The 11,540-nt window shown below is 53.7% G+C and overlaps 1 protein-coding gene across 2 annotated transcripts; it reads left to right on the top strand.

The window, feature by feature from the left end:
• The first annotated feature begins 2,246 nt into the window (after positions 1 to 2,246).
• On the top strand, positions 2,247 to 11,335 carry Dcstamp (dendrocyte expressed seven transmembrane protein). Of its 2 annotated transcripts, none has more exons than XM_010612126.2 (3): positions 2,247 to 3,281; positions 7,036 to 7,335; positions 8,160 to 11,335. In XM_010612126.2, the coding sequence occupies exons 1-3, from the start codon at positions 2,253 to 2,255 to the stop codon at positions 8,232 to 8,234; spliced, it is 1,404 nt and encodes a 467-aa protein (XP_010610428.1). In that variant the 5' UTR covers positions 2,247 to 2,252; the 3' UTR covers positions 8,235 to 11,335. The 2 variants fall into 2 exon arrangements, with proteins under 2 accessions (XP_010610428.1, XP_010610427.1); XM_010612125.2 differs by having other exon boundaries at positions 7,033 to 7,335.
• Positions 11,336 to 11,540: the final 205 nt, after the last annotated feature.

Raw genomic sequence — 11,540 nt, 5'->3', positions numbered from 1 at the left:
GGGGCGCCCGGCGGCAGAGGGCTGGGTCTATGGCGGAGGCTGGGAAACAGGAAGCTGTGTGCACAAAACTAAGGAGAATGAGGTTAGAACTGCTGCTTGGTGGGCGGACACATGCCTCTTACAGGACAAAATTGCAGCCATAGATCTCGTTTAATTGATATTACACTTTATTGCAGAATGTTAAAATTTTAATGTGTCCATAAATCTGTTTCCTGCTTTCAGAGGAAATTATCTGTATGAGCAACGCACTGCACAGGGAGAAGGCGAGACGGGGGAGGTGAATCCACGATGCCTATCATTAATATTTCAGGAGCAAGAAGATGTTGCTGCAGAAGGGGAATCAGGGCAGGACAAAGAACGCAGCTGGGTTTCACAGCCGGCTAGAGAAGGCGCTGCGTAGAGGCGGGGGATCTTTGCACTTCAACTGTTCTGATGCAGAGGGTGCAGAATACAGACTTGGGGTGTCCTGGGCAGCTCTGCAACCAGCCTGGCAGGGGTTGTCCCCAGGGGGACAGAGGGAGTGAGGCCCCATGACCCAAGCAGGTGGAGACCAGAGAGGCTACCAGAGCTGGGGGCCCTGCTGTGAAGCCCCCCATCTTCTCTGTGTGGTCTCGTGGTCTCAGCGAATCCCATGCATGCCTGGAGCCCCTGTAAACCTTGTGGAAAGCACAAAGTGCGCTGGTCTCCAGAGCTTGGGGCAGAGCTATGGCTACTTTAGGGAATGCGGCGCAGCACAGGAAGCAATTAGTGCCCGGCAGGCATCTCCAACCCAGAGTCCAGGCAGGGTCCAGCCCAGAGTGATGGCCCAGGAAGAGTGTGGAGCTCTCTGGAGGCGAGGCAGGATTCCCGTCCTCTCCATGCCAGGGGTCGGCCAGCTCCTTCCGCATATGGGGACACACCCTGGGCAGTGGGCAGTGTTGTCCCCATCCTCCTGGGTGCCCTGCATGCTGAGCACTGCCAGCCCTCCCTCCGCACAGCAAGATCTGACAGGAAGTAAGCTTATGGCCTGCTCTGCTCACCCTTAATTCCTCTCCGCGCTCCCGCCTGGAGGCTGCGCGCTCTGTGTGCCCTGCTCTGGAGGGTTTATACCTGTCTATCCCCGTGCTGCTGTCTCCCCCACCTGATCTCTGCCGCCACTCACCTCACCCAGCCTGGGCACACCGATGTGACTCACAGGCTCTCGCAGTATTAAGCTCTGGCCCTGTCGTATTTGATGCGAGAAGGGATTTATGTGAGGGTATTTATGAATTGATCAATGCCCTCATTAAAATCCTGAGCACATGGTATGATGCGCATTACATAATTTCATGTCAATCAAGAGAGAAGCATCCCAGGATAACAGCCTTTTGAGCAGCCCAGGTCTCTGTGAACCTCCCAGGCCTGAGCAGAACGTTAACCAGTTGCCAGCTTGGAGCAGGTTCTTTAATTATCCTAGATCTGAGAAGAAGGACAAGATGAGGAATTCAGGGATGGAAGTATTCTTACTTTTCTTGTAAGTCTCAGATGGAAACGCAGGCAGCAGGGCAGAGGAGGCAGAGGAGGTGTGAGAGGCAGGGAGGAGCCGGCCAGCCCCATGTGTGGTTCGGTACCAGTGGTCCACTGTCCCTGCAGAACCAGACGAGTGTGATGGTGCACGCTGACCAGCACGGCTTAGGGAGATCTTAGCCTACGCCAGTCAGGACAGCTTCAGCATCCTCGCGTTGTATCTTCCTGGGCCTTTATCCATGAACAACCACAGCCTGACCGGCCAGTGTGAATCTCTGTAGTTTAAAACATATTTCTGCTTGGCTGTGTGTCTTTGGTCAGTGAGGGGCCGGCTGGGACCCAGGAATGGGGTGGCCCTTCCCCATGTGCTGGGGAAGCCAGGGACCTTGAGACGGGCAGTCGATCCCAGATGGTCACTACAAGTCCTTCTCAGGGGAAAGGAGCAGGATCAAGTCCCAGAGAGAGGGACTCTGAAACGCTGCTGCGGGGTGGGGGGTGGGGTCATCTGTTAGCTGGCACTGGGAGATTGGTGCCGTGGAGGGCAGGACCTAGGGAGCTCTGGGCCTGGCATGTGTGGCTGCTGCCATGGCATGGGCCTCCGCGGTAGCAAGGCCAGTCCAGGTTCACGGATGGGAGACACAGCCCTCCTGGCGGGAGATGCTGGGAGACCCATTGCACGAGTGGCAGAGAGGGGCGGTCAGCCTGCCACCTGGCCCGTGGGCAACTTCTGATCTTGATTTCTTTTTAATTTTTAGGGACACAAAGCCATGGGTGTCTGGACTTCTGGCACCAACACCCTCCTACATCTCTGGAGGATTTATGTGCGTAGGAGAAGCCTGGGACGGGTGGACTTGGTCCAGCATCTGGGAGCCTGTGGCCTGGTAGCTTTGATTTCTGCCAGCCTCCTCTCTGTGGCCTTCTGCTGGCTCCTGCCGCCAGTCGCAGTGCTCCCCAGCTGCTGGGCTGTCACCTGGGCTCTGCTGGGCTGCTCCAAGCGTGCTCGATGCTACCTTCTCCTGTTCTTTCTCTCCTGTGGCCTGCGTGAGGGAAAGAAGGCTTTGATGGCAGCCGGCACAGGCATAGCGATCTTTGGACACGTAGAGAATATTTTTCGCAACTTTAAAGGTCTCCTGGACAGCATGACCTGCAACCTAAAGGCAAAGAGCTTTTCCGTGCATTTTCCACTTTTGAAAAGATACATTGAAGCCATTCAGTGGATTTATGGCCTTGCCACTCCTCCGAACCTGTTTGAAGACCTGGTTTCTTGGAAACAGACCCTGGAGGTCTCTCTGTCCAACCCCAGCCACGCCCTGGCGGCGCAGCTGAATGACACCGAAGGGGAGGTGCTGGGCGCCCTGTACCATGTGGTGAGCACGGCAGAGGCCGCCTCCTCCCTGGGCCGGAAGCTTCTCACCTGCGCCGGGCTTTTGCTCCTCCTCCTCAGCACGGGCCTCTTCCTGAAGCGGTTTCTGGGCCCTCGCGGCTGGAAGCACGAAAACGTCTACATCACCAGACAGTTTGTCCGGTTTGATGAGGAGGAGAGGCGCCGGCACAGGCCCTGCGTGCTGCCCCTGAACAGGAAGGAGAGGAGCACCTACGCCTTCCTGCCCTCTTTCCGCCTGACCGCCAAGGACAGGAGGGCCCTGGGGCTCTTCCTGCTCCCGGTCCTGGCGCACCTCTGCGTGTGGGTGCTGCTCGCGGCCGTGGACTCCCTGCTGTACCGGCTCATCCGCTCGGTGGGCGCGCAGCTCCGGGGCCTGCCAGGGCTGGAGGTCCGCCTGCAGCTGCACAGGGAGGTAAGGGCGCGGGCGCCAGGCCTGAGGCCTCCCGCAGGGCAGCGTCTCTCCCACCCTCGGGTCCATGCCCTGCAGAGAGCCTGGCGCCAGGCCGGGTGTTAGAGTGGGACCCTGCTTGCCGGGTTCTCTCCCAGTGTGGGAGGAGTCACCGGTGTGGGTGGCCAGGCCATGGTCCTCTGGGATTCGAGGGGAGAAGCCACTCTGCCTCTTCCGGCTCCCGGTGTTTTAAACGGGAAGCGCTTTAACACACATCTGCTGTGATCTCAGTGCCTGGCCGTGGTCACCCCCGGGAAGTCCTACGGCATTGGAAGCGAGACCCGCTAAGCCTGTGGCCCGGCCTGGCCGCCAGGGGCTTCCCGCGGGAGCAGGGAGCCGGTGGTGCCTCTTCCGCAGTCCCCGCGGGGTGCTTTACTGACGTGGGGTTTCCTTGCCGTCTTGACGTTTCCATTTCCCTGAGGAAGTTTCTGTTGACGCTGACCTTGCAGAGGCTCTGGGCGGGGTCCCACACGTGCCTTCGTTTTTCCCAGCCCCGGAAATGGAAGCTCAGCGGGTGGAGCATGTGCTCGTGTGTGCGCATGCGTGCCTATGCGTGCCAGTGTGCAGCAACGCGTGTGGGTGTGCATGGGCGTGTGTACAGCTGTGCGTGCATGAGTGTGTGGTGTGTGCTGGCTTGACACACTGCCTGGCCAGAGTAAACATTGACGGAGTCTCTGTGTGTCCGCTTTGCCCCTCTGACAAGCTGCGGAGACTGTGGAGGCTGCTGGGGGAATCTCGGGGTGCTGCCGGCCACCGCTGCTATGAATCAGTCTCTCGGTCTCTCTCTCTCTCTCCCTCTCTCTCCCTCTCTTCTCTCTCTTTCTCTCCTGCCCTCTCTCTCTCAGCCCCCAACCTTCCTACTGTGTCCTCCCTTCCCCCTTTCCTCCTGGCTCAGCAGATTGGGTCCCCCAGCCCCTGCCCTCCTAATCCTGGGCTTCTTCTCAGACTTGATTACTCTGAGCTCTCTGCTTCCCCTGAAGAATTCAGTTAATCACCAGGCGCCCTGTGGCTCCCGACGTTGGAGCCGCGTGGATAACGGGAGAAGCGTTTCTGAGGAAGGCCAGGCAGAGCCTCAGACAGGCTCGCCTTGGGGTGGCAGGACGGAAGCCTCCCTCTCCCGGATTCCTCTCCTGCCTTTTTCGCTCTTGTCTCCCTTTGCCGTCCTCCCTGTCTGCCCTTCCTTCTTGTTTTGCTTGTCTCATTCTCTGCTTCCAGCCTCCGTTCCTGTTCTGTGAGTTGTTTGGCTCAGTTAGGAGTTGGGGGGCAAGTTCTGCCCTTCCCAGAACCCCAGCTTTCTGAGGACAGTGCCAGTGCATGACACATGGTCTTGGGCTCTTTTGGGCACGGGTGCCCCTGTCCAGCCTGGGACGCCTCCCTGGGGGCAGCACGCCCAGCAGGGTGCTGGGCAGGGCTGGGATGTGAGGACCCCACTGCAGGCTGGGGCTTTCTGGCTCCCTCCCTCCTCAGCAAGCTCCTGCATGACCTGCAGTGCCCAGCCTTGTCCTGACACTCGAGCCTCCTCTTGCTGCAGAGTTTCAAAGGAAAGTCAAACAGGAAGAGAGGCGCCGGCTCAAGGCTTTGCCAATAGTCCTGTCCTACTTTCAATGTTTTAAAGAAGATGAGAAGTGGTCGAGTTGAGCTCACCGTGCGGTGGGCGTTGTGGGTAAAAGTAGCCAGGGTGTGTTCTACCCACTGTGTGCCTGGCGCTTGGCGGCCCTTGCTTTTCCCAGCCTCCGCCCACCACTCAGCCATCAGCGAAGTGTTTGCCTAGGACGGGCCAGCAGGTTTAAATCCCACGGTACCATTCACCACACTGCCTGGCATTCTGAAAGCGCAGATTTGCCTTCCGCGCTACCCTCAGCCAAGCCGGCACCGGAGTGTTGACTCCGTCTTTCTGAAGCCCAGACTCCCAGCTGCAGAATGAGCCCCAAGAAGAGCTCCCGACTGAATGAGTTCTCCCGGCTGGGCTCCTGCTGCTCACCGCCAGGCAATCGTTGAGCTTGTGTCTCCAGGAGTATCAAAAAGAGTACGCTCTTGCTCTGGGGCCCAGATCTCTCTTTAACTGCAGCCGGGCTGTCTTTTTACTAAGAGAAGAGAAGCAACACAGACGATTCCCACGGCTTGGCACAGTGGAGAGCTGAGGTGAGGAGAGGAGGCCCCAGGTGGGGGCTCCAGCTCCTCACAGCCCTGGGCTCCCGTGATGCCCAGCGATGCCCAGTGCTCTCTCGGCGTGCCTGGGCTTTTGTTTTGCTTTGTTGTTCTGCAGAGTCATTTACCCCCTCGCCTGGCACGGAGGCGCTTGGGTGATAATAACTTACTAAGTGCCCGGTCTGTAAAGTTAATGCTCCATCCCTAAGGTGCTTCATTTGCACCTGGCGTGGTTTATTCATGGGCAGATCTGGCCCATTAACTCCTGCTTTACCAAATTAGAAAACAAATCCACTGACAGATGCAATGACTTTCCCAGGTCAGGGGAGGAAAGCGCTGAATCAGCATGCCTGTCCTGTGAGGGTGGCCAGGCTGGTGACTCAGTGTCACCTTCTGCCCTCTGGGACAGGCTTCTGAGGGCAACTGGTTTGTCTCTTGCCTTCAGATGGTAAAAAGGTCCCTTTGTGGGCATCTGAGAGGTGAAAAGTGTCCTGCCAGAGACCCCTGCAGTCAGGTTCCAATATCCACCAGCCCAGTGAGTGTCGCAGACCTGAGAAATAAAACAAATACTCTAAGAGACAGAACTAGGAGAGGAAAAGCAGGGGCCAGGCTGACCAATGCCAGTGCAGCCTGCAAAGGCCCTGGTCAGTCCCAGGTACTGACTTTTATTGGCAATCACTTGGGTTAAAGGTGATGTGTGGTTTCTATGGAAATTAATGGAAGTAAGGGTCAAAAAGGACAAGACAAAGCATTCTCGAATCAGGAACAGAATAGAGAGAATATGTGGCTGTAATTAGAACACTGTCCTTCTCATCTGAAGGTTTTAGCTGTGGGAACAATTTGGGTGCAAGTTACTCTGACCTCAGCACATAGGCCAGGCTTTGGCCAGATTCACTTCTATAAACAAGTCAACTGTGGGATTAACTCTTCACAGCCTGCTTTGGGTCTAATCAATATTACAGTCCTCTGTGGTGCCCGATTTTAGAAACTTCCTCCAACAAGAATGGAGAGACCCTTCAGTGAGGTGGTCTTGGGGTCAGTGTGTCAGCTTCAACGTGGACATTGTAGTCTGAACAGGAACAATCTCCACCCTCCCAAAGGCTGTCTAGAGCGCCGTTCAATGCCCCAGTGTCTTTGTGGCCTGATGAAGGGGTCTTTCCTGACCAGGAGCACGAGGCTGTGTCCCCAGGCGATCTCTGCCTGGGGAGCTGGCTCCCCTTCTCTTAAGCCTGGGAGTGCTGAGTGTAAGCTATGAAAGCGATTGTGTGGCAAGATCTCCCTACTTCTCTTCAGCGTCTGACGCAGCCCACACTCAGGCAGGACAGACACATTCAGCTGGGGCCCTTCTTTCAGGGAATCCGTTTGCCGAAATTCATTGTGGAATACACTTCTGTGGTTACACACAAGACTCGCGCTGCTCCTTGCACTGGGCATAACACACACAGAAGATGCAATTGCAAAGCTCTCCTGTGAATTTGGAGATAAGTGCTCTGTGCTGCAGGGAAGCACTGGGAAAGAGTCCGAGGAAAACCGCAGGGGTAGTGATTGTTCTTTTCTTTCATTTTAGAAGCAAGGAGACATCATTCACAGTTCTTCCTTCAATATATCTGTGTTTGAACCCGGCTGCCTCCCCAGCCCCAAGCTCCTCCTGTCTAAGACCTGGGCTCCCCTTGGGGTTATCCTTGTGCTGCTAGCACTGCTGGGCCTGTTGTCCTCCATCCTGATGCAACTCAAAATCCTGGTGGCCACATCCTTCTACCCCAGGGTGGAGAAGGAGCGCACGCGATACCTGCATGCAAAGCTGCTTAAGAAGAGGTCAGAGCAGCTGCCGGGAGAAGCCAAAAGGAAACAGAATCTGTACTTTACACAGGTGAGGCTGAGGCGAGAGGCCACTTCTAATGAAGCTGGTGTCAGTTAGAAGGGCAGAGGAAAGAGGACCTTAAGGCACTCTTAAGGTTCACATCAGGCTTGTGTCCCAGCAGAAGGGCAAACAGCCAGCATGCGCGGCTGGGGCTCTCAGCACTGTGGTTCACTTGCTGGCCCAGGAGTCCACACCATGCCTTCAAACTGCTGGCTGTCGGGAGGCGACTGGGAGGGTCCTCTGTATCGGCTCGTAAAGGGCAGTGCCCACCTGTTACTCAGGTCAAGAGTAACAGAAACATGGGAGGAAGTCTCTGACACTCATTTGGTCACCGTCACGGAATGGGCTTATTCTTCCGTGTTGTTTTACAGACACACGCAGAGTGTCTGCCGTAGACACCTAGCGATGGTCACATCAAAGACTGTATTTTACTTGTTTATTAATAGGGACAAATACTTATAGCCAATTCAAGGATTAATTAAAAGTGCACATGCATACACATGCGGTGGTCATTAGGGATCCGGAATGAGTTTGCCTGGCATTGCAGGATGGGCACCTCCCTCCAGGGTGATTGTGACAGAGTCTGGCACACTCACTGGAGGGTGAAGGCCGTTTGCATGTCACAGAGCAGAGCCCTTGGCATTGCTGCTGCCAGCTGTCCATAACTTCCTGAACTGGAAAAGAGCTCACAGCGAAAAACCAAGAAGACCCATGAAAGAATCTTTTTCTCTGCATTTCAAAGTCTGTGATTTTTCCTAAGAGCAGTAGCCCCACAAGGAGGAGTTTATATCAGAGACATTTGAAATGATCTGTGTTCATTCATCCACTTTCAGGTCCATTTCTGGCTTCCAGTGCTGAAAATGGCCAGAAAGAAACACAGGGATGCTGCACCTGAAGACAGTCTGTAAGGGGTGCTGAGCACTCCTTGGCCCGTGCCCTACCATACCCTGGACACTGCTGTGGGCCCTGCCCAGCTGGCACCTGGGCTGCATCACAAGGTCATCCAGAGTGTGACCTTGTGGGGCTGCCTCGTCACTGGCTTTGCCCGGGATGGACTGCTCACCACAAGGCTCAGTGGTCACCAGGGAAATGCCTCTGGGGTCTGTTTTGCAAACAGCGAGGGATCTCCACTGTGTCACTGTGTAACAGAACTCCACCCAGGCTCCCTTCTGATTCATCTCAACAGAGCACTATTCAAAGAAAAACACACAGGAAAACTTAGAAAACAGCTGACGTCTCTACAGCAGTGTCACATGCCATGCCAAGGAGAACATTCATGTATGAAACCAGCAAAATCTCTTTTAGGTCTTTCATGCTGTTCCCTACCCCCAGCGTCTTCCCCAAGCCCCTGATTCACAACTGTTTCTGAAGCCACTTCCGTCAGTCCTCCAATTCCCCCTCACTGCTACTTCCTCTCCTGTGCCCCACTTCCCCACGCCTTTCGTGTTGTCTCTTCCGGCAAACCAGAGGGATTGATGACAGGGTCCCTAGAGACCACATCTCCCAAGTCACCTGACGGGCTTGTGAAAGTGCACACCCTGGACTGCTCTTACCTCCAACTATCTCCACATGAGGAGGAGATGGTACTGATCCGAATACTCTAAAATACCGCTTCTTTTATCTCTAACGGCCAACAGACCCTTCCTCTGTGAAGTTGTCGTCTTCTCTGTGATAAATGAGCATCGTGTGGGGAGGTACTTTGAGACTGGGCACATAATCTGTGTCTCATGCATTCACCCTCTGATTTTAGCGTCCATGGGTATAAGAATTACTACTACGGTGACCAGATAGTGATTTTTCTGTCCCCTTATTTTCTTCTTATTGGAGTGGTGCTGTAAGGAGCACCAGTATCTCAGAACATCCGTGGTGGCACTGGCTCTAACTTCAGTGGGACCTTCAGAGGTTTGGGAGCTTCCCAGAGCTTGAAGCGGAGGAACCACAAGGCCTTGTCCACTGTGCCTACACCCTTGGCCCTGTAAGTGGCCAAATATGTGGCCTTTGTGTATTGGCCCCAGGTTATCTCTTCACTGCAAACTCAGGACCATCTGCTCAAAAGCCTACCCGCAGTACCACGTTTTCACTTGGCCAGTTCTTTTAAAGATTGTCCAGACAAGCCAATTTGTAGCCATCTATAGGCTGCCCACTTTGTGTACCCTTTAAGCCTCCCCTCACATCTGCTGGCTCCAAGACTACAACCGTTTTGGCCTTTGCTCGCTGAACCAGGCCTTCCCACCCTCGGGGATGCATTAACTGACCACCCCAGGGCCCTGTCCCTGGAAGCTTCCTGAATCTTCTCCTCTGTGTGGTCCAATTTCCTCCCACTGTGACCTGTCCAAGAGCTGCCTGATAAAAGATTCCTGCATCAGTGCCTCCGCTCCACTCGTGGTCACCTCTTCCCCAGATCAGTCCTTGAGTCCCTCAGCCCCCTACACGATGTCTCTGTGTCACTAGGTATGAAAATTAGTTGTGAATAGGTCAGATAAATCCCTAGCAGTTAATATTGTTAGCATGCTGTATTAGTCAGCTTCCCATCCGCTGGGGCACAACCCCCGACACCCACAATTTAAAGGAGGAGTGGTTTCGTTTGGTTCACAGTTTCAGCAGATCCAGTCCATGATCAGCTGGCTCAAAGGGAGAAACATCATGGCAAGAGGGCCTGGTGGCTACAAAGCGGATCGGGGGGCAGTGCCAGGGAGGAGGGTGAGGGATTGAATGTGGATCCAAGGCCATATTCCCTGACCCTCCGGGCACACTCAAAACTGCTTTACTGATCCCTCAGGTGGCTTCCGAGGCAGTCAAGTGACACACTTAAGCTTAAGGACCATACATGTGCTGGAATTTGAACACAGATTCTTTATAGTCTACTGATTTTGCTGATGTTGGTTAATCACAAAGAGATCAGCTTTCTCGGCCAGTGATTTCCAACCTGGTCACAATTCCTGATGCACAGGCGTCCAGGGTTAGAGATCCTCAGTGGTGAAGAATCTTCAATAGAATTAACCTGCTTTAGAAATCCAGCTCAGCATTCTCCAAGTGTTTTCCTCCAGCCACTGGCCAGGCCTTCAGCTGTTTCATAAAAAGAGTAAAGAACATTCTTCAGCAATTTTGTACTGTCCATTTCTAACCTCGAAGATAAAAAAGCATAATGAAATAATGAAAAACACTGAAAAGTTCTAAATAGCATTGAGAAAGTCTAATAATAATATAATACTATAAATTATAATAAATATAGAATCATAAATCTCTTTCAATCTGTGTCACCCAGTATTTCCCCTAATTATAAACCATGGAACAATTCTATCTGTAATAATTATTAACGTCACATAGGACAAGTTCTATAGCCCATCGGTAAATGCTCATGAAATTGGCTTGACCATCAGCGGGAAAAGCATTTGACAGTGTGAAGATGCATTTGTAATCTGGACTTACATAAACACTCATGATTGTATACTTTGCTGTATTTTCTTGTGTGCTTTTGCATTTGTTTGCATTTGTGGTGCTGGGGATGGAACCATTGTAAGTGCCAGGCAAGCTAGGTGGGTGCTGCACCACCCCGTCATGCTTTCCAAACTGGTGAATGCCTGTGTTGGTAAACGTAGATATGTGAATTTGTGCATGCATTTTAAATGTATTCCTCCTACAGAGAAGGGATCTACTCCATGTTGACCAAGGCAAATAATGTACTATTCAATTGCTACAGATCAGAGGTTGCTTTTGAGTTTCTAGACTCTGTTACTGGACATACCCACCTACCCAGCCAAGAACACCAACATCCAGAGCAAACATTTGAACAAAGACACATGGAAGGTTCTGGTGACGCTCGGAAGTTCACCTTGGTGGCTGCCTTTAGGGGACCTGCTTTTGTTCCCCATCTAGTCAGCAAGTCAGACAGACAGATGCTTCGCCAATAAATAGAAATGTGCGGCAGCATTAGGAGAATCCCAAGGGTGGGCCCTGAGATGTGGGCCGCCCTGGTGGGGTCTCAGCCTGGATCATCCTGGTGCCCAGCCCCGACTTCTCTGTGGCCCTGCCCCTTCTCTAGAGAGGGCGGGAGAGGTCTCAGTTTCTTTGGGATCAGCTCTCCCTACAGCAGCTACCTCTGCTGCCTCCAAGGACTTTGAACTGGTCACAGCGCTTCCTGGGCCCTCTCACAAGTGAGTTGTCCTCACTCTGCAGTCTTTCCTGGGGGGGACAGACTGGCAAGGAGAGGCTGC

Source organism: Fukomys damarensis, unplaced genomic scaffold (assembly GCF_012274545.1).
Source record: "Fukomys damarensis isolate Sample0158 unplaced genomic scaffold, DMR_v1.0_HiC HiC_scaffold_5, whole genome shotgun sequence".
Taxonomy (NCBI): Eukaryota; Metazoa; Chordata; class Mammalia; order Rodentia; family Bathyergidae; genus Fukomys; species Fukomys damarensis.
The sequence above is the reverse complement of the archived record's forward strand: the minus strand, read 5'-3'. Positions and strand labels throughout refer to the sequence as shown.